General features: G+C 38.6%; 1 protein-coding gene across 3 annotated transcripts in view; it reads left to right on the top strand.

Annotated features, from left to right (window-relative positions):
- pde4d (phosphodiesterase 4D, cAMP-specific) overlaps positions 1 to 23,909 on the top strand; it is a 139,111-nt gene that overhangs the window by 64,047 nt on the left and 51,155 nt on the right. Inside the window, exon 1 of one of the 3 annotated variants that reach the window (XM_026928267.3) lies at positions 989 to 3,076. The exons of the other annotated variants lie outside the window; for them this stretch is intronic. Within the exon in view, the coding sequence (XP_026784068.3) occupies positions 2,991 to 3,076 (86 nt within the window). The 5' untranslated portion in view covers positions 989 to 2,990. Of the gene's footprint in view, positions 1 to 988; positions 3,077 to 23,909 lie in introns of those variants that run through there. 3 annotated transcript variants of the gene reach the window in all.

Genomic DNA, 23,909 nt, shown 5'->3' with positions numbered 1-23,909 from the left:
CAGCTGCCTTTTTTGTCTAATTAAAAGAGATTGTAAAAAAGAGGGGCTGGTGAGGGAATGACGTTTATAGCTTCTATAACGTAAATGATAACTGGAATTAACTTGTCACGCATATTCCACGACATTAAATGGCCCTATCGCCAGAAGATCGCCAATTCAGATCCTGTTGATGCCACAGCCATCTGTAGCCGGGAGCCAAGACAGTAAATTTGGCTGTGCTCTCTGGGTGGGAGGGATGGCCTACTCACTCTCCCTTGTCAATCATGGCAACATTAGCCAATCAGGGGCATCTGTGAGCTCACGTATGCAGAAGAGAGTGTTACACTGCCTTGGGATGCAGCATGAGCAGCAGTTGGAAAAGATGCGATTAGCTGGCTTCACATGTCTCAGAGGAATCACGTGTTAGACTTCACCCTCCCCTGCTGGTGGCTATTGGATAATAGGGGAGAGCTGGCTGGTGGGTGGAAATTGGCAAGTGACCAAATTGAGGAGAGCTCCAGAGTGCTATACAAATAAACTGAATTGAATTGCATGGAAATATGAGATTCCAGACAAGGCAACTAGATGATGACAGCAGTGAGAAATTAGAAATTAGCAAGCAGAAATTTATATATATTGACCAGTTCTGTATCTACACATGAAAATCACTAAAATGAGGAGCTCTATAAAATGTTCTGGAAACATTACTGAGATTCTGGAATAGTGCAAAGTCAGGCCATTAAACCCCTGAGCTCCTTTCTTCTCAGCTGAGATCCAAACACACACACACACACACACACACACACACACTAAGTTATCTACATTCTATCACCAATTCGAGTCAGTCTACCTAAATGCATTTATTTTGCCATTATTTGAGAATATTCTTTGACACTGGAATTCTTGGGTATCAAAACATTATTACAGTATTTACATAAAATATTTAATATTTGCTTTATTTATTTATTTATTTATTTAAATATTCTATAGTTGACTTTATTATCATTGTTCTGAGTCTAATGTTATTGCTCTGAGACCTTCTGTGAGCAACACATCAGGTTGCATCAGGTAAGTCATGAAGATGTCCTGGAAAATTTTTTATTATTAAAACAAATGAAAAAAAAAATATCGTAAAGAATGTTTTGTATTTTTTGACTCAGACATACTGCTCTTTAACTCTGGTATCTAAAAAGGGTCAAGTTTTTCCACACCGTTATAAGGCTGCTCTTCTGCTCAACAGCACACATCCGTTTGCCCATCCAGGCATGCTGCAGCGTGAGCCGCTCTCCACCCGGCCATGCTTGCTTTGGCTCGTGCTCTAGCAAATTAATGAGCGAAGCAGCGCGCGCCGAGGGCTGACCGAAATCGCCTGCAGTTGCGGATCATTGATATTTTAAATCTCCATCTGCTGTGTTCTACTGTGGGGAAACGCCATTATGTGGAGGAGGATTTGGATAATGCAATAGGCTCTGCTGTTATACGCCAACGAAATTATCCTTTTTGCCAAATCTGTTCGCAGCAGATGAATGGGTAATGCTCCTGAGTCAAAATCACTACATATCTGACTTGCAGGGATCATCTGATAGTATGTCGTAAATGGAATGTCTAATTACCGTTAATGAAAATGGCTGCCAAGTTCTGTAACTCTGGCACAGGTGATGATTTTTTTATTTATATATTATGGTGTCCCTGACAAAATACAGTCCTTTCAAAAAGTTGTTTGGTTGAGTGAGACGCCAGGTCACAGTTCTCTTATACACTCAATGATGGAAATCACAATAATCAATCAATCAAATGTTGCTCAAACTAATTTACCATGCAGTTAGTATGATCAACACGGTTATTAAATCCTACACTTAGGATTTTACCATGCTGGCAGTTCTGTAGACTTGCACCATGTAGCTCCTTCAGAAATGTGATTTCTGATGAAGAACATCCTTCTTACTAACTGCAGGTCAATGCTGCCCCTGAAACAAATCATTGTCATTTCAGAAATAGCAGCATGTGATATTACAGCTTTTGTTCCAGTGTTATTTAATGGAATGCATAAGGGGTGTAAGAGCATGCATTAATATTTATTGCTCATATCGGTCTACACGAACCAGAGGCACAGGTGGTGTTAAAGAGAGTGGAAATGAAAAGATGGATGATTGGATGAAATGAAAGACAAAGGTCTGTGAAGAGACCAGGGGATGTTTCTGTCTGCTAGATTTCGGAGAGCTACACGAATAGAGAATGGGCAATAAGAGGCCGGGGGAAAGAGCAACAACACTGGGAAAGAGGGATTAAACATGTCCCACATGTACCTTCCAGGCTCCACAAGATGTCTCTGCTGAGGTAAGAGCAGAGTCCTGAGAGGATCAGCAATCCGAAAGAGCCAGAGGTCAGCATTCAGTCTCATTAGTGGGTCAATAGGTTGACCGCATGACGCCAGGAAAAGTGAAGTGAGCTCTTTTTCCTCTTTTTTGGCCTCGCAAAGCTCTGCAGTTTGTTTACCTCGCACGTAAAGGCGCGCACACACACACACATACACATACACACATTAGCAGGCAGGGGAAGAGGAGGCCGAGTGGAGGAAGTGCTTCGTCATGGCCCTGGTGAACTCGTGTGTCTGCTCTCGGGGCTGCAAGGGGAAAAAATGACTGGCGACAGGAAAAAACAAAGCGGTGATATCGTCACTGGGACATGCAGCAGGAATTCGCTCGGGTCTCTGCCAGAGCAACAGCGTAGAAACTGTGTTATGGGGACCGCTATTTTACGTCATATGATAGCGTAGTTCCAGTCAGGGGTTTGGTATTTCTCATTGTGGTTTATGGGAGGAGGAAAGGGATAATTTTATAAAGATTTGCAGTGGATTGCCTTTTTAAGTAAACCAGCTCAAGTTTTATGAGTTTTTCATTGTGTGGATGTGTGGTGTTGAGCTGCACACTACAGCATGATTTCAGAGCAGGGTATCTGACAGAAGGAGGCATTTTACTCAGGTCACACAGATATAGAGCACCTGTGACCTCATGAAGCGTGGCAGTCCTTACAGGGTGAGAGAGAGGAGGATGATCCACTTGAGTGATTTTCCATTCAGAAGACATTCCTGGATTTGGTGAGAGAGAGAGAGAGAGTGTGTGTGTGTGTGTGTGTGTGTGTGTATAGAATTTTTCAGTGCGGTCATGCATGATGACCAGCAATTTTCTGAAGTATTAAAATATTTCACTGCATTTGTGGTTTGTATGGGGGGGAGAGAGAGAGAGAGAGAGAGAGAGCTTCACAGAGAGTGAGAGAGAGAAAGTGTCTGAGAGAGTCACACAGACAGTGTCACTCTGTGTGTGTGTGTGTGTGTGTGTGTGTGTGTGTTTGGGGGGGGGTGTCACCATTGGTGGGATCCAAATGCCAAACAAGTATAGTAATTCTGACCGTTTTGACCTTGTAGGGACATTTGGCTGGTCCCCACAAAGAAAACCGTTTTTAAAATGAAAAAATAAAAGAGCCAAAAGTTTTCATTTTGGTTACTGAGGTTAAGTAGATTTAGGTGTAGCATACCATTAATTAGATGCATTATTAGGCAGTGGAATATGTCATTGGAAGGCCCTCATAAGGATAGTAAAACAAATAGCATGTGTGTGTGTGTGTGTGCGCGCGCTCTGTCTGTCCAATGCTTGATGTTTGCCATTCAGCGTAAATTTGCTGTTTAATGGTGGAGTGATTTCCTGCCATTCGCTGCAGAATTAAACACCCAAGTGACTTTTGCAGCCAGAGTGTAAATCAAACACAGATTAGAGAGGCTGATTAGCATTTCATCAGTGCACAGCTTCTTACAGCACCTCTGTGACTTGCTCTGTGTAAGCCTGCGTAGGTAATCTGGTCCATCCCGGCACAGCTTTTAACATCTGTGTTTTATGAACGTTTCATTCAAATGATTGATATTCTGTATTCGGTATTATAGCTGTGATAAATGCGTATCATCACCTGTATCATCCAGAGTTATTAAAATGAGCAAAAACTAATATATAAAAAATAAGCTATACAATAAATGATATTGTGACCTAAAACATACTGGGACATCATGTTTTTCTTCAGACAGAAGTTTTAGTACTGCATTTTTTTTCTACAAAACACAGGTTTTAAAATGATCAGCACCCTTACAACTGATATTCTGGGACCTACCCTGGAGAGAATAACATCACTGAGTCTTTCCTGGAATGTCTAATGACGTGTGAGACACTGAGAGCATTTTCACACTTGGTCCAAATACTCAACGTTTAGGACCGATTCTGTGTTTGTTTGGGGGCGGGGCTCATAATCTCAGGTTTGCGTTCACAAAGAAGAATTCCACGTGAATTGTAAATCGATTAGGCAATACCATAACATCACTTTTGTACATACAGGTTCATCTGTTTGCTGTTTGTTTGTTTTTTCCTGTGGTACCAACAGTCATGGTGAAAAACAGCACTTTTTAGCTGCATGACATGTCACAAAGAGCTGATCTTGTATAAGATAAGTATAAGATTATTTTTAGCCATCCAGGCCTGCATGAGATGTGCATTTCTTGCTACACCAACCGTCGCAAAACAAAGGTTAAATACAGTGCTCCAGTGCTATGAAAGTCTGGTTTTATATATCACCCACATATAAATAACAGCCAGGTCACTGGCAACATGAAAGCACAAACAGTAAGTAACATGACAAATTGAACTAATTTCATTACTTAGCATATAGTGCAGAGAGCAGATAGCGTCCGCATGTGATGCAGGCAGTTTATAGAAGACGGGAGATCAGCTCTCCTGGGCTTGAAAACAGCATTCACACTTCACTAATCGAACCGGGAAAAATGCGAACATGAATATGACTTCAGAGTAGAACTTGGTCCTCTCCTCCATTTTAAGCTCCTTCATATTGTTAGGTTTGGTGGACTTCTGTTTTTAATCCAGACGTCAGGTTTATCAGTTGGATTCAAATCCAGAGACTGAGATTGTCTTTGCTCGACGTTGATTTTGTTTCTTTAACAATTCCCATGTTGATTTGGAAGTATGTTTGGCTGATCCTCTTGTTGAAAGCTTTATTTATTACCAAGGCTGAACCTCCAGCCAGAGGCGACCAGGTTTTGGTCTGAAATATCCTGATACTTAGTGGAATTTGTGATGCCATCCGTCTTCACATGAACCCCTGAAGCACCAGCCACAAAACAGCCCCAAAGCATCACTGATCCTCCACCATATTATACGCTGTGGTATCAGGTGCTTTTCCTTGTCTGCAGTCCTCTTTTGTCACCAACCATGTTGATGGTGTGTATATGACCAAAAATTTAGACGTGGGTCTCATCTTACCACAACCCACGATGCAGACTGTAGTTGTATTGATGCATGGAGATGTTCATGGCATGCATTTTGTAAAATGCTCTCAGGAAAGACTTCTTTCTTGCAACATTTTGAAAAAACTTGTTGTTATGAAAGTGGTGTTTAAGAGTTGATTTTGAAACTTGGCAACCACTAGAATCAATAAAACTGTGATGTTAGGGCTCCTTTTCCCTCCTTCACCATCCTGAGTCATCTTCATAAGGTCATCTGTACCTTGTTTTTCGTGTGATGTGTTTTTAGTATCTTTGATGCAACAGCAGGTTAGAGTCTCAGATTTTACAGTGCTTGTTAAACTGTGAGTTCTACGTGTGATGCACAATTGTGACCAGTTGTAACATAAAGGTTTGTGTACTAGTGACAGGTGAAGATGTTATATAGATACTTTTATATAATAACATCACGATTCTTTTTCTGATTATCATTATTGTTATTGTTTAAACCGTTTTGTTACACACTGTATCGTGTAATTGATTTTTTAATTAAAAATTGTTTCAAATTTTTATTCAATATTTTTGTAAAATATTAAATATTTTTCTGTCTCTTGCTCGTTCTTCAGTTTATGGTTATAGATTATCCCTTCCTGACTTTGCCTGCCTGTGTTTTGTGTGATGCTAATAATTATGACTACATTTGCTAGATTACCCTCAATAAACAAGCCGCTGAGTATGCGCCCTTGTGTCCTGCCTCACATTCGCACTTATTACAGTAATAAAATATGTGCTGTCATGTTGCTGACCTGTGAAAAATGTTCAATTAAAAATTAATGAGTGCTGTAGCAGTGTCTGAGGCATCATTTTAACTGGAAATAGAGTTCCAAAGTCGGCTGAAATGCCAGAGTTCTGCGACCTCTTTTTTGGGTGCGGGGCTGGTGTCATTCGAAAGCTACTGAAGAGCTCTTTTTTTAGCTGTTATAAGGTGGTTGTGTAACCATATAATGTATAATGCACGTCGATCATGGTGATCCGGAGCTTTCAGTGGGCGCGCACTGTATATATTTTAACTCTATGGGTTGCACAGATTGGGAACTCTGGTGCTCAAACAGTGCAATTGCATTAGATGCATAATTAACAGAATACTTAGTCCAACAATGTGAATCGCACATTCCCACAATGCACTGTCAACTTTTTGCACCCCTACTAACCCAGCTACCATTACCCACCACCTCTTTTGTGTTTTGGCAAGAGCTTAATACAGCTACAAGATATGGAATTTGGAACTGAATATGAATGTATAGCATTCACATCATAGCACCGATTATAACACATTCTAGCATACACATGTATAATATAGATCAACAGTATGGCATGATTTTCAGTGCGGGGTGTAACACGGTATCTCACTCAGCCTTTTCCTGGCATTGGGAAGCTGCTGCATTTTTCATGAACTGATCACAAACAGAAGGATCTGATTCTTTGGTGCTGGCAGAGAATTTCTAGCTGTGGAAAAGGAGTGCTGTGTACATGTATCAGAAATGCTGTACATTTCTGTCTACATCATCTCTCCCTGCCCTTTTCACTGTTTCTTTGGAATGTGTAAAATTGACTGCTGGTTAAGTCCCTTGGGTCGCTTCTGTTCTACTGCTAATGAGTGCATGGACCTCTAACCTACTCATTAATAGTGCTGTTCAGCAACACTGCTTCTGCTTTTAGGATCAGCTCAATTTTAGGCAATTTCTGTGACTTACTATGATAATCAGACTTGATTTGAAAAACAACAATTCAAAGCTAAATGAATAAGTAGTTCCACATTTTGCTATTTGGAAATATCTCAACTAATTTGAAGATGAAATATTGCTTATCTATTCTTATAATTCTGGAATGGGATTTACACTTCTGTCGAACTCACTCGAACTAAATTCGTATGACAGTTTTATAGAATTCCTCTAATCTCTCCAAAAAGCAGCAGCCACTTTTTTTTTTACCCCCTGTAATGCACTTAAGGCACAGTATGTAATCCCTTGGCTGAGGATTTGCAGAAGTGCTGATTTCATTGAAAATATTGGAACGTAGCGCTGCCAAGCCTGCTGCTTCTCTCTCTTCACGGAGATAGGAGGCTCGACTGCCGATTGATGCTTTATTGAATCTGCCGCTTGCCTCCTCGACAGCAGGGTGGGCAGATGGAGTGGGTGTAGTGTGTTAGCTCCGCTCACAAAAGGAACACAGTGTCAGCACAAATCTGCAGCCAACAATCACTCCTGTCCAGTGCTGCCATGCTTTAGAAAGATGGAGCGAGTTGCAGACTGGAGCAGCCACCACTTGCCCCTGAAAGGTTTCACCATTAAGATTAAGACATCATTAAAATTTCATCTCATCCTGTGGCGTTTTAATGCGTGCAGTGTCAGTAGTGGCTGGTGCAGAGGTTGCCGTCCTGTTACTAGAGATAACAACAGCACGAGCGACTGCTGACAGGTTGGCAGTGGAGCTCCTCTGGAGAGTGGAGAGTGTGAGTAATTAAACCAGATTAGATGCTGCTCCAGTCAGTGCAGGCGTCGGCGTGTGATGGAATTAGTATTCCCCGTCTTCTCTCTGCCCTTTCTCTGCGGTTGTGTAAAGCTCCATATCTCACTAAATCACTCCAAACACACAGGAGCATTTCTAATTTGTAGGCACACGGGACTCATTCTTGCACACACCCATCACAGAGACAGCAGAGGAATCTTTGTCAAAACGCTGTCATTTTGTTGTTCACCCACTAGTGTGTTGTATGAATTTGAATGCATTTTTTTTATCAGCTCCTGTGTATTGAACTTGTTAATGGAAGCTTTAATGACTCACATGTCTCAGTGAGAAAGCTCCGCCGGACTGGATTAGTCAGGAGCCTGCGTGACCTTTTCAGGATAATAGCCCAGGTACTGCTACACTCTCTGGGCAAAAGAAAAATGCTAAGAACTAGTATGGTTTGTATGGTAAACTGTATGGTTTGTGTGGAGAGTAAAAGCAGCCTGTTATAAGGCACTAGTATACGACATTAGTCACATCCACTAGTAACAGCTCTTTACTGTACAATATCAATAGGTTAAACAGCTTGATGAATGGAACATGGTCAGTTGTTGGCCAGACTCCAAGGTTGTCTTTTGTGTCCAAGCAGTTTATGTCCAAGCAGAGAGTAACAATGACACTCCCATATTCCAGGATGACAAGGGACAAATCTATGTTACTTATTCAATAAGTATGCTTGTGTGGGTCTTTGGGACACTTTGACTGATGCAAAATCATCTCAATCTCAGCTTGTAAAGGTCCAGCTACATGAAATTCCCTGCTTACAAATATTCGGATAAGTAACTAACATGACCTTTTAGTGATGAACCATTAATGACTAGTTCATGGCTATAAATAACACAATTCAAAGGGGTTATGTTTTTTTTTTTTCGCACTGGTGCTTCACAGTATCTCTTTGGACTAGACAGGCATTATTGTTTTGAATTTTGCAACCAGAATTAACATATACTTTTCTGCCCAATGGTCTTTAAACACTCTGTTTGCGTTATCAGCTTTTATTTAAACAAGCCATGTTGTCAGTTCACTAATCAGACCATAGAGTGTAAACAAAACTCTCACTTTTCTGAGCTAATGTCTTTTAGCCCTGTAGCTAGTCTCTGGTCTGATGAGCTGCCTTCAGCTAAATAATTTGCATAAATGCATGCGATTGGTTAAGCCTCAATAGAGGATCTGCTACAGAAGCCATAATGGTTCAAAAAGTAAGGTCACTGAACTACGTCTAGTTTTCCTTCATACATTTATTGGCTCTGCTTTTTTTCCAATTACTTGGTTCGATGCACAGAAATACTGTGCTGGATCTGCATCTGCATGGCCTGTCAGTTAACAACTCCAGCTAGAGAAACGTGTGGGATTATTTGGAACAGCAGGTGAAGCACTCACGAACTCTGTGTACTCAGTTGGCAGAAGAGTGAGTTAGAATTGACAGGAACAAGACATTAGTGGTGTCTTTGATTGACACTGTAATTTAGGTGAGGGGGAGGAGTAACCTAGTATTAGGAGAGACATGACATATGTGAATGAGCAGCTCCTGTCATCTGTGATGGAAATAATGCTACAAGTTATTCAAGAGCAGGGTGGTGAGTTTCTTTCCCCCAACTGCCTTACTAAGCAACTAGCACATAAAATAATCTGCAGAAGAATACACATCTCCAGTCCCCAGTTTATTTGAAGCACCCCTTGCGCCAAATACCTTTGCAGAGATTGAGTGGCTATTGTAATTGAGCTTTAGGTCGAGCGTGGGAGAGGTGCCGGGGCTCAGCGGGATATAGGAAGGCAGGTTGATTGCTCAGGGTTCTCAGACTAGCAGAAGTCCACTGTACTTATGAAATGGACTGTTACCTCATGTGTGACGCACAGCACTGCACTTTAGCCATGTCCTGCTGGGTGAGCTGAACTCACTTCACTAAACAACCGCGCTCCAGTTCACTGAGGGTTAAACTTGAACCTGTAAGGAATGTTTCATAAGACAAAGAATGAATGTTCTCTGAATGTGTATGTACACGTCCCTTTTGCTGTCATAGTCTAAATGACCAAGCCATAAAAAAAATACTGCTATTTGAATAGAAGTACACTAGAGCTCAAATTAGAATACTTTTTTTTTTATTACTGACGCGATAAAACTCATGGAAAATGAGCAATAAAAAATATCCCACATTTAGCGTACTGGATAAGTTTACTTACAAAGGAAAATCTTCTAAAATTAAACAGTATTGTGTACAGTTTAGTGGAAAAGTCAGAAAATATCAAATGTCCTTTGCATACTTAGGGACATTCTGAGTGGCACAACAGAAAACCACTTGGCCTATCTGTCATGATGCCACTGCCATCCATGGCCGGGAGCCGATGGAGCAAAATTGCCCGTGCGTTTGCAGTGGGAGGGATATCATACACTCTCTCCCCTGTCAGTCACAGCTAGCCAGTTGTGGGCACCTGTGAGCTTATGTATGTGGAAGAGGGTAGATATCACTTTTCTCCATGTGTGTTACTCTGCCCTGTGCAGCATGAGCAGCAGTTTGAAAAGATGCAGTTGGCTGGCTTCACGTGTCTCGGAGGAAGCATGTGCCGTAGCTGTTGTGTAATGGAGAGAGCTGGCTGGTGGGTAGGGAATTGGCAGGTGAGCCAAAAAAGAGAAGAAACTGAGTTATGCAGCTTTACTTTATGAATATAACATGATGAATTACAAGGGTTTCCCAAAATAAAGGTGTGAAACAGTGAGCTTTTTACGATGAGCAGTTTAGAAATTCTTCCAGCATTTGCGCTTACTTTTTCCCAGTTCTTCCAGTAAATTTCACCTCTTTACTCAGCTCAGTTTATTAAATTTGCTAGGAACTTATTATGGCATTGTTTGTTTGTACTGTAATTAAATAAAAATAATGTTAGAAAAAAACTGAAGATTGAATGACTGTGGCGATAACCAGAGTGGAGAACAGGAGGCTAGACAGAGCAGAAGACGCTAACTTGAAGGCCAGATATGCCAGGTAGGCCAGCCTAATGCCTAGAGACTATGATCTCCTCCAGAAAATTTCTTTGACTCTGGCCAAGATTAAAAACAAGCAGCTCCCTTCTGCGCAGATGGAGAAGTCAGAAATCGCCAGAGATTATTTTCCCACACCTCAGAATCTGCCCGATAGGAAAATTTCACTGGTGACTGAATTTCCACGAATGGCTCACTCTCTTCCTGCTTGTTTACTGTAACACACCATGTTCCTTGATGCTTCTTCATGCTCATTTACCTCCAATAGAAAATAGAAGCACGCAGGTGGCTGCTGCTGCTGGTGTTGAATTATGGGTAGTAGAGATATACAGTCTTTATGTGATGAAGGAGTAGTAGATGGAAAAGACAAGGCAGTGGAAGCAGTAGAGAGAGCCAGTAGATTTGAGAAAGGTTTTATGTTCTAATTGCACCTTTCCTGGTGATTAGTAATTACCAGTGTAGTGCGCTTGAGTGATTAATCATTGAGTATGACCTCTGATAATGTACTTGAGATGTTCGTCTACCGCATAGTAAGTTTTCAGCTTTCAACACCTGAACAGATCACACTGTGTTTGTTAGTCATGATAGCCTTTGACCCAGAAACAGCCTTAATCATGTAAAGCAGCAACTGTGAACCTGAAGGTTAAACAAGCACTTCATAAGCTGAAACATTACAACCTCTGGGTATGTAGGTATGGGTATGGTAACTGGCATCACCTATTCACCATTCAATTTATAAATAAATGTTTTTTGGGTAAAAACATACATCGCTGTTATATTAGGAATATTAGGAACACCAGCCCTCAAGCTGTTTTTAAATCCAGATGAAAAACATGCTTAATTAACTTGGCTTATTCTTGCTCTTGGGACTTATCTTGTTAAATCTTTCATGATTTGTGGTAATTCTCATAGATGTACACTCGCCAGACACCTTAACATGAACACTTGTACTCTTAGACATTCATGCAATTATCCAGTCAGCCAGTCATGTGGCAGCAGTGCAATGCATAAAACTGTACAGATGCCGGTCACAAGCTTCAGCTAATATTCACATATTGATGCAAAACAGTCTATGGAGCTTACACAGAATGGTGCAAAAACAAAAAGCACCCAGTTAGCAGCAGTTCTGGGCAGAATTGCCTAGTTGATGAGAGAGGTCAGAGGAGAATAGCCAGACTGAGATGTATTCTGAGATGCTTTTCTGCGTTCCACAGTTGTAAAGAGTGTTTATTTGAGTTACTGGAGCCTTTGTATCCGTTTAAACCAGTCTTGGCCATTATCTCCTAATAAACAAGCCATTTCTGCCTGCAGAAGTGTGGCTAATTGGAAGTTTTTTGTTTTTCGTACCATTCTGTGTAAACTCTAGAGTGTTGTGTGTGAAAATCCCAGGAGATCAGCAGTTTCTGAAATACTCAAACCAGCCCTTCTGGCACCAGCAGCCATGCCATGGTCAAAGTCACTGTGATCTTTTTTTTATTATTCTGATGTTTGGCATGAATATTAACTGAAGCTCTTGACCTGTAATCTTAATGATTTTATGCATTGCACTGATGCCACATGATTGGCTGATTGCATAATTGCATGAATGAATGGACAAGCGTATATGGCCAGTTTATTTACTTGTTTGTTTATTTGTTTGTTTGTTTTTTCAAAATAAAATGGTGCTTTGTAGTCTGAGTGTAGTCTAGTCTTCAAGGCTCCTGAGACCGTAATGCCTTTAGAATGAAAAAGTGTCGCACTACACAATTTATAAAGCTGAATATGTTAAATTCACCATTCAGGCATTTTAGGGACAAAAGAACAAATGGTTGAAGCAGCTGAATTTATCTTACAGAGAGGCAAAGGAGATAAATGTGCTTTAGATCAATTCTAATATTGTAAGATGCCAGGTTTCACGTGTATTTTTCTTTACACTGTCATTTTCTTTAAAGGCCATGAAACCAATCCATCATACCAGACATTTGGCAAAATTACATTTTGTTTCCTTATGATCCAGTCCATTTATTTAGCTAGGCACTACTGACATATCAGCTGCCATTTGAGGTGCCATCCAGTGTTTCATGCAGTTGTTGTATTTCTCAAACCTTTTACATTTAGTCCTGTTTATTACCAAACAGCACTTTGTTATAAAAGTGTTGTGACCTTGTGATGATTTTTTTAATTAAAGACTTCAATAAATTAAATTTTATTTAAAGTCTTAGGCAAATGTAAAGATCTTCTGTAAAGCTATTGTTTTAAAAATTATATATATACATATATATATATATATATATATATATATATATATATATATTTACTAACTCTATATTTCAGCATGATCACACTTTGTTGTACCTGACTGTCAAAAGAGATCAAAACCTGTATTTTGTTATCTTAATGCAACATGCTATTGTTTTGCTTTTTGGCGAACTCACTTGCAGTATATGCGTCACACTTACTCCAAAACAGTGGCTTATCAGATCACATCACACCACTCCCTTCCTGTTTTAGAAAGACCCAGTCTAAGAAAAACACACATCGTAAAGATCATATTGGGTAAATTATGCACTAATTCATTCATTCATTTCACCTTTTATTATAGTTAACATGTGATTGTATTCATTCAATGTACCTCTTTTTTTTTACAAGAACTGTGAAACAAACATGAACCACGTTGCTTCGTTTTATCCATGTGAGACGTAAGCACTGGTCAGTTGTACACTCAAGTGTACGCTCATTCTGCTTAACATTACTGTTCTGAAAAAGGAAGGCTGTTCGTTTGAATCCCGATGCCACCCAGCAGTCGCTGTTGGGCTCAGCTCAACTGCTCAGCTCAGTTGTAAGTCACTTTGGATAAAAGGGTCTGCTAAATGATTACATGTAAATGTGATGAAAAAGAGGCACATTGTAAGAAGAGCTCAGTGTTCTTAACATAACTAAAGTGACTTCTTTATGCTTATTCCTTGATCACATGACCGTCTGGCAGCATACATTTTTCTAGCATACACCAGTGAGGGAGTGATCTGGTGTCACTGGCACATAGATGTTCCCTCTCAGTGTGATACCTCCTTCCCTTACATGTTGCTCTGGAGCTCCTGGTATGTTGACTTTATGGGTCCATCTCCGAATGGGTGTGTTTCAATCTCACATGCCTGTGTCAGAGGTGATATCTTTGTGTTGCACCCTTTAGCTGTCAGTGCCAAAGCACTCAGTAACCTACTGCCTATTACTGCATATATTACAGAAGCTCCATTATCATGGTGACGATGATAACAATGACTATACGTATGGGTAGGCAGTATGGAAAAAATATTGTTTCATGGACATTTTTCCTGATTTACCAAGATCCCAAATAAATGGGCAATTTGCATTTTAGTTAGTTGACATGATGCAGGTCATTTACGAAGAATAATTGAATATGATGTCAAATGCAAAGTAGGGGATCATAATATTTAAATGAGGTCTTTGTAAGTGATTATTGTTTTTCAGCAAGTATAATATCACTTACAAACATGCATTATGTAGCAATGCAATGAAACCAACTTTACTGTAATATGAAGCCATAATTTAGAGAAACTGTTATTATAAGATAATAAGACATGCGTTTGAGAATTTTAACAAAATTGTCATTTGTCTTCATCTGGTAGAATTGGGCTTCAACAAATATAATACTTGCCTTTTGGTTGTACTTTAAAATGATTTTAAGGTTTAGTAAATCATACACTGAGTGCTATATTAATATATTTGCATAGATAGCCCCTCCATTTTGCACTTTTAGGAAGAAACACCCCAAACTGCATATTCATTAAGGCAAACACACATGTTGTTTTTCTCACATGAAAGATGCACTTTGCAAAGTCCCTATTAGTAAATCAGCTTGCACAGTTCTTTTGTGGGTGGTTTTTTGAACAGTTTTTCCACACTCAGATCTTTAGTCTTGAATCAGTGTCAGTGTTTATTAGTATATTTAGACCAGCAAAAAGAAAGTGCCACATTTTTAAAAAGCATATAAGAAACTATTGTCCCAGGCACATTCATATTTAAAGGTAGAATAGTCATTTTTATTTCTTACTTGTACAAATAACTGGGAAAATATTTAGAAAAAGATAAGTGATTGTTTGAGCCACAGCCTTAGCACATGTGTATTATGTGGCTCAGAAAACCCATTTGGAAAATCGCATTATGGTCTGGAGTATTTATTTTTGGCTTCTTGTCAGTCATTTTGTTGACTCTCCCCAACGTCCCTTCACTCCGCCCCATCTCAGTCTGAAAAAAAAACATGCTGTGTTTAGAAAAACATTTAACAGCACTAATAAAAAAATAAAAAAATGAAGCTAGAGTAAATGCTGGCATTACTTTTCCATGATGGAGTATTTATTACTGGTGACAGGGATGAAAGCTTTGAACTGTTTGAATGGCCTGCTTTATGTAATGAATCAGGTAGATTTTTTTCATTACAAAGACACTGAGGGCACCCGTGACCATCCTCAGTATAAGAAAATGTTGTGTGTTTGTAGTGTTATAACTTGGCTTTGAAGCAGTTGTCTGAGTGCACATAAAAGCGATGTTACTCTGGTTGAACCAACATAGGTTCTGGAGGTGGAGCCTTATGTACATGGGAGGGAATGGGGCAGGCTCAAGGAGTAAAAAAATCATTCAAAACTTACTTAAACTCCACATGCTTAACCTAATCTTGACAAATTTTGAGAAATCTTGACTAATGCTCCTTTAAAGTCTACAAAAATGAAATATTTTACTTTTACCTGCTGAGGTCTATGCATATTGCGCCATAATTTACAATAATTTACTTGCTTTAAATTGTCTCTTTTCACCAAGAGCTGATTGCAAATCCTTTTTTGTTATTTTGTCTGCATTATAAACAAGCACCCTACAGGTATTTTGTATTTTTTTTTGTACGATATTTGATTTTCAATACTAAAGTTAGTTGTACTATAAATAGCAGGATATCTTTTGAATTTCTATTGGTCTGGCATTTTACTCAATCACCTGTCACACATAAAATTTCAGTAGTCACACAGTGCTGAAAAAAGACCACATATCTATTTGAAATAGGGACATTTTTATTGGCTGTTAAACCTAGGTGTCATAAAGCAGCAAAAGTAAGAATAGACCTCTTAGAGTTAACATTCAATGTATTTTATCACATGCACACAAGCTTATCCAAGAAACTAATAATATGGCTATAGCTGCAGTAAGTCTTACCTGATAGTATTGGACATAGCAGGATAGAGCTGGAAGCTCACTCTAATTTACTCCAAGGTATTCCTCCTCCCTTCTCTCTTTATCATTCTCTCTTTGTTTTGTAGGCCTTAGCTTTTCATCCTTTCTCATGCCGCAGATTTACGCCCCAATCATAAAAACTTGAGTAGCCTTGGCAACGAATGAACAGCATTTGACTGTGTTTGTCGCTTGGATTCTTCTTTTTGAAAAGATTACAGAATAAGCCTTGCTACAGACATGAAAAACATTTGCTTCTGAATTCATTCCCGTGGCAGCCATGGACACCATTTGGCTATTATGCGACTGGAGAGTAAGAAAAAAACAGCATTTGCCAATTATGTGTCTGGATGATAAGAAAAAAATAACATGACTTTACATTCGAAGAACACAGTGGGAACATTCTGTTTGCTTTCAGTTCATGACTTTTGGCGTCATGCTTTTTGACTGGAACGGATCAAGACGAGTGATTTGAGACTTTTTTTTTCTTACATCTTGCGTATCATTGCTTTGTCAAAAAAAACAGATTGTACTTGGGGATTTTTGGTTCAGATGAGAAATACCTTGTTTTTAAAGAAGTAGGACAAAATGGGATCTGAAAAACTTCATTCATTCATTGAATTCATTTGCCTTACATTATGCATGAATTTGCAAACACTAGTGGCTAATTTAAAAAAAAAAACCAAAGGATTATCACATTCTATTTACAGTTATTCATGCAAACAAGGCTTCATCTAATTAAACGTGCATACATTTGCATACTTAATCCAAAAAAACTACTCTTTTGATGTTATTAGAATTAAAATAGTTATTTCATTGTGAAGATGCTCTCATTAGAAAGCATACTGGAAAATGTATTTCTTTATGGTTTAATTAAGAAAATACTCTGCATCATTTTGAGTGTTATTCATTCATTCATTCAACAATAATCACCATGTTGAAAAATTCCTCTGCAATATCCTTCTAATTAAGGATAGGTTTGAACTTGTAAAAGTTCATGAAAGCAGGTCTAAATATGGAAAAAAAAAATTTAGAAAAACTGAGACAAATTGATATGTACATTATAATCACACATAAATTGACATATATAGTAGGAAACAAGCTTTTCAGGGATATATGACAGGATTGTGTAAAGTGGGAGGAGCTTAAAGTCTTCTTCAGAGTTTGAGGTAATGTGCTGTAAGTGTCAGATAATGTGGTAGTCAGTGGACAAAAATGGTGAAATAAACATTTTTCTCTCGAGTTTTGAAATTTCCATTACTATAATTTGAGAAGACATTTTATAGATTGTTCTTCCAAAAATCTGCAAACATGATGTTTTAACTAGTGAAGATATCTTGCATATATAACTAATATAACTAATATATCTCTTTATTAGAGTGATTTAAAAAAAATATAGAATTATTAAGCCTATTTCTCTCTTTTTTTTTTTTTTTAACTAATTTTAAGGTTGAACTTGTTTTATTCTATTGGCAGACAATTTTGCTTATTTCAACATTTATTTCTTGCAAGACACAAAATTATCTTCCAATAGAGAAGGATCATTTTAAGCTTGAAATTTGTTCAAGTGTTTAGAAATAGGCTTAATGGTCTTATATGTGTTATATAATAATCTCCTGAAGAGAAATATTAAATAACATTTCCCTTAATCAAGATATCTTCACTTGCAATGTATCTTAGGTGTCTTGCCTTAATTTAAAAATATCATTTCCAATTTAATAGTACTTCAACTGGACCATAAAAAGTTTGTTATTGCCTATTTTAAGTTGATCCTGGCCTGTCTTGATCTGGTCCCGAAATATACAAGTGACAAATTAGTGGAAGAACCAGTGGCTCTGCCATGTTCACTGTAAATCAATGCAGAGTTCTTCTGACTCATCATCTTTATCCTATGGCGAAACATTTCTCTCCTGATGGGAGTGGTCTCTTCCAGGATGACTCCGCCCCCATCCACAGGGCACAGCAGCCCACCGAATGGTTTTAATGAGAATGGAAATAATGTGAATTGTATGCTAGGGCCTTCAAGTCACCAGATCTCAACCCAACTGAACACCTATGGGAGGTTTTGGAGTGACATGTTATACAGTGCTCTACCACCATCAAAACACCAACTGAGCAAATATTTTTTGGAACGATGGTGTTCATTCCTCTAGCACAGAGGAGAGACTTTGCCAATCTTTGCCAAGGCACATTAAGCTGTTCTGGTGGCTCGTGGTGACCCAACACCTTACTAAGACACTTTATGCTGTTTTTTCTTTTAATCTGTTACCTGTCTGTATGTGTATTTTTTCATTTTTTATTAAATCTGGCAACTTGTATAGGCCCTGTTCCTATTAACATCTGGCAGAGATGTATTTTTCATGTCTTTGTGCTTATTGTGAGACTTCCTAAATCAGACAAGGAGATTTTGCAAGAGTGGCTGGTGCTGCTCTAGTGAACCCTGGATAATCAGTCTGCCAGCCAGTATAATTAAGTCACGTTGGTCTATTCAAATCTTTTTTTCCCCCTTCTCAGAATGAATACTGCTTCTTGTCTGATCAGGTCTTGCTTTTCTATTGCATCAGGAAAGGAAAATCAAGTGAAACATTTTCCTCAGTCTTATTTGAATAATCATGCTGTTGCTGTGATGAATGATGTGCCCTTTAGGGCATCCCAGAAGCTCCCAATCTTACGTCCTTTCAACAGACAGAAGCTGAAAGTCGTAAACTCTGCTTATCGGATGCATTAGAATTCTTTCTCAGTGTTAATGCTCAAGTGGCTAGCGCAATTATACATGCAAGGCAGCAGGCTACCTTACTTTGATCTTCTTGAGCTCAGGATAGAAGGTGGGAAGATACCATTTTAAATATATCTTCGTAATTTACAAGCCTCTAAAATAAATTCATCATGGCTATTATTATTCTCTGTCTTTCTGTCTTAAAATGCACATTTTGAATATGACATAAATATCCATAGATCTAATAATGCTGTATAGAATGCAAATGTCAATGACACTATTTTGTAATGATTATTTAGTTATTTGTTTTATAGTGATTAAATAGTTATTTAGTTTAGTTAATGGTTATTTATAAAAGATATTATTTATTATGAATGTATTTCATTTTGCTTCACTCAAGGACATAATAGAAGGGGGAGGGTGTTATCACTCAATGCATGACCTATGACCTGTTGGTTTGGAGAAGTTGTTTAGATGGCTCTTGGTTATGAGTAATAATGGCTAGTAAGCTCACCTCCAGGCTAGCATGAGCTAGATGTGGGAAATGGAAAGATCTTGGTTTAATAAGTAGAAATGTAGCACAGAGCACTTCAGTAACACTCTCTTTTACAATACTCTGTGTGTGGTAGAAGCTCCAAAGTATTGGGTGATTATGTTTGGTAAATAGATGGTAAGTAGCAAGAGAATGAACAAGGACTTTTCAGCTGTATATTACAATGATTTCAGTGATTTTACTGCCTTTGTTGTAACTTACAAAATGCATAATAGTTCTGCAGTTACCACACAAAAAAGGTATAAGCATCAAATAATAGTAAGGCTTAAGTAATGTTGATATAATACCGTTGTATTTGCAGTCTATTGAAACCTACCAGAGAGCTTCCTTGCTTAGAGTACAATTTTAACTTTTCAAATTATGTTCATTTTCAAAGTATGTAATATGTAAATAATGCGTAAACATGTGGTATAACAGTGAAACTTCGGTGTAATGTGTTCACGTGTCTTAAGCCTAAGCGTGAACTTGTACAACATTTTAGTCCAATTTTCCCTGCCATGCCTTACTTACCATCTAAAATAATTACCCAGTACTTTAAAATTTGGAACTAGGGATGCATCAGTATCAATAAGCCCTAGTGTACGTTGCTGTGCTAATAAACAGACCAGAGTGCAAGGGCAGCAGACATGAACACGCAAACCAGTATCAGTAATTGTGTGTCATGAAATGTGTGCACACAATGGTATTCAGTAACGTGGAGCAATGAAGTGAGCACTTGGAGAAACACGTGAGAGAGAGCACTTCTATTCAGAGAGCACTGAGCACTCTGACACTTGCTCTTTACTAAATATATTGTTTAAATGTCATTAAAAACTCAGCATGAGAAATTTACCAGCAGCATTTACCAGCAGGACCAACATGAACAGAGCCAAATAAAGTGTTCCATGATGCACTTGATTAATACTAAGTAGGTTACTCATAACAATATGAGTATCAAAAAACACGCACTTTCCTATTTGGAACAAACATGTACCTCCTTAACAGTAAGAACACAGTACTTGTAGTTTCGTAACCCAGATTTAATCTGGTTCATTTCATCAATAAATATAGCCATAAACTGACAACATATGAGATGATCTTGTTTTCTTCACTAACTACTTCAAACAAAGCTCTTTAATAAGTTTTAACGACTGAACTTTTATTTCAGTACAGTACCAAGTGTATTGTGGTGTTCACAAGATTGTTTTCCCACTGAACACTGGTGCACAGAAGATTGCATTCTTCAGCTCTCATGTTTGATGTGCATGTGGTCTTAAAAGTGTACAAAAGATATCATATGCTCTGTAGCTGTGGTTGAGACTTTAAAAGAGAGCGTTACCACATCTTACCTCCTAGTTAAGACTAAAGTGTGCTTTATACACACTGGAGCAGTGAGGTTACTGTACATATCTGACAGTGGATTTTGTTATACTAATTGGATCCTAACCACTGCTGTCCAGGGAACTGTTTTGCTCTGTGTGACATGCTTTAGTCCAGCAGAGAATTAGTCAGACACACTCTCTCTCTCTCTCTCTCTCTCTCTCTCTCACACACACACACTCTCTCACACACACACAGAAGGGAGTAATTAGATCCAGATGAATCCTTGGCTAAGGACCAGCATGGTGGCCACGTCATCAGCCCATCAGGTGCATGGCACACGCTCTCCTCCAGGCTAATTAGGCATCCCTTCTGCCTCGGCAGGCCTGCACATAGCAGCCTCATGCAAACCTCACAGAAGTCAAGTGTAAACATGTTTCAACTCAGGCAAGGTGTCAGATGTATGTTAAACACGCCAGACATCATCCTCAGGAGTGTGTAATTGAGGAGTCCTAAAAAAAAATTGTTTGTTATGACTGAGTAATTAATGCCTGAAGGTGCGAGTGAAGACCCTTTGACGTTATGCCAGTTGGCTGTTCTTGAAAATATGCACACCTGATGCCGAGCCCTGGGGTTTGGACTTTAAGGCTTTTAAAATAACCAAATTAATCATGCTGCATTATTAATGCAGTTTTTAACCTTTATCTGTCAGGATGCTGCATGCATGTGTGTGTGTGTGTGTGTGTGTGTGTGTGTGTGTGTACGTGTGTGGCCGTTAGAGGCGACTGATGCTGATGGAGATGGCGGGCTTTCTAGCCAAAATAGTCAAAGAAGCAGGCCTAAGGATAGATCTTATTTATGACCTGACTAAAGGGCTCCTTTAGGGCATCTTGCTTTGAGAGTGAGAGGAGTATTGTGTAAGGCAGATAAGCCACCCAACGTCTCATCCCTGGCTGGAGCTGTGAGATTGCCTGTCGCTTTTCCTCCAGCTGCTCCTGATCGGTGACGGATGAATTCAACAGTTCTCACACCATACGCTTTATCTTCAAGGAAAAGTATTTTAGAGCAGGATACAGCAGATCAAGTGCTCTCACACTGAGCCACACTGAGTGAGCTACAGTTAATTCTGGTGGTTCCTTGGCATATTTTCTGGTCAGAGCATTATATCATGAAGTTTATTCCACAGTACTCTTCTTGATTCTGATGGTCAGAAGGTTAATATTAATGCTCACATTCATATATGTTATCGCTTCAATATTGTACAGCGGATGCTTCATATAATTTACATCTAATAGCAAAAAAAAAAGTTATTTGAGAAAACATAATTTTTGATGTGGTGAAGTTTTGTGTAAGGAGATTATTTAGCATTTTTGGAAAGCCACCGTGGGAAAGTCTGAGGACGTAACAAGTTTCTTTGTCTTTGTCACATTATCTTCAAAAATGTGAAGGAGCAACATACAGGATAACAGGAACTAAGTTGTTTTATGGACATTCTGCAACATTAAATGTAACTATAAATGGATAAAAAGCATGGCGCATTGTAAAAATTGCTATGGTGTAAAAGGAATAAAACGGGACATGCTGTTGTAGGAAAATAACTTCAAGGAGGTAACAGTAACTCTGATTATTCTTCTATAACTGCACTTGCTGTTGTATAAGGAATAACACATGACAGACCAGTCATTCCCACACCAGCTTCGCTTTTTCTGTCTCTTGAAGTTGATGACAACTGACACTTACACTGGAGACTCCTTCCATTAACAGAAAACTTAACTATATCAATGATTATATATTTTTGTTTGTTAATAGCACATTGTTTTATTAGCTGTATATTATTAGTCTTAGATTATGTGGAGTGTCCACCCTGAGAATGAGCTGTTACTGTAGAAACAATAACGTATTAGAATGAGTGCATTAATATAATGCAACATTTATGTTACAGCAAGACCTACTGTCAGAGTTGTGCTGTTATAGAAAATTAATCAACACCTTCTGATTTGAGAATTCAACATTCAACAACATTCAACAATTCTACCTACTGCCACACAGGAATCTCAGAAAAATTTTCTGAACCTGGAAAAATAAGCCATTGTTTTGTTTTTGCATTTCTGAGCATGCATTCACTTATGCTGGAGTTATTAGAATTGATCATATTTTTGCCAATCTTCAAGGACACCCACAGAGAAACTCCCTCAGCTGGTGACAGATTGCTCTCTAGTGGTGATAAAAAAAAAGTGGCTGTATATAATGTTGTATAAAACACTGCCCATAATGCCTTGTGCTGGAAGCATTGATAGCATCACTTATCTCTGCAGGGGGTCAGTTTCTACTCCAGCTTGCATAGTAGATATCGGATTTCATACTACTATTCAGACTGTGTACAGAGTAGAGCAGATTTGATTGCATTGCCGTGTTTATGTGTTGGAAAAAGCAGCTTTTTCAATCTTGCTATTTTGCTAAAACATACAGTGCAAGTGATTATTACTTGGATAATATATGGCATAGCCGTGTTTAATTAATTTAGCATGAAGAGTCTTGATAGTGTTGAGTCATTTCCCTGTGAAATGTCATTAGTGTCATTTCCCTGTGAAAATGTGTCACCAATTGTACTAATGTAGATTTGCTTTTTGTGCTTTTGAAAATTGAACAGCGTTAATTAAAAGCATTCATTAATTCAGAAACTACATGGTAATGAAATTATTATTGAAAAAGCCAAATTTCAGTAGGAATTCACAACACCAAGCTGACAATAAATAAAGTACACCACCTACCTTCAGATGGTGTATCAAACTTGCAGTGAAAGTCCTTTGGGTCACTTTTTCACTCAATCTTTTGTTCTTTCAGCCAAAAAACAATAAGTGTCATTTTTGGTCATTTTCAGTGGCCAGAATTTCTGTGCATTTATATTATATTGTACTACTGAGTAGTTCAGGGATAAATTCAACCTAACAATAGCTAACAGGAATAAAAACTAGACATGCCAGCTGGGCAGACATTTAATAAACTCATTAATTAAGAGATTCTGTTTCTTTTAAGCATGTTATTGATTGAAGGTGTAGCTTTTTATTGCTGTGATGCCTGATGAAGAGGAATCAGGTGGATTAGAGCTAAAACAGGTCCTGTATGGAAAACTGATGTGATCACTTACTGAACAATAGGGTCCTGGAGGTCCACTGCTGATGTTATCCAAGTAATGAGCTAAATATCAAGCATTGTTATTTTTGTATGTAATTACAATGACATACTTATTGATACAAGAATGTAAACCTGAAGATTATTGCACTAAAGGGAAATGACAGGTCGCTGCATCATTGGCCTGTATCAC

The sequence above is a fragment of the Pangasianodon hypophthalmus genome, chromosome 8, assembly GCF_027358585.1.
Source record: "Pangasianodon hypophthalmus isolate fPanHyp1 chromosome 8, fPanHyp1.pri, whole genome shotgun sequence".
NCBI classification, from domain to species: Eukaryota; Metazoa; Chordata; class Actinopteri; order Siluriformes; family Pangasiidae; genus Pangasianodon; species Pangasianodon hypophthalmus.
The sequence above is the reverse complement of the archived record's forward strand: the minus strand, read 5'-3'. Positions and strand labels throughout refer to the sequence as shown.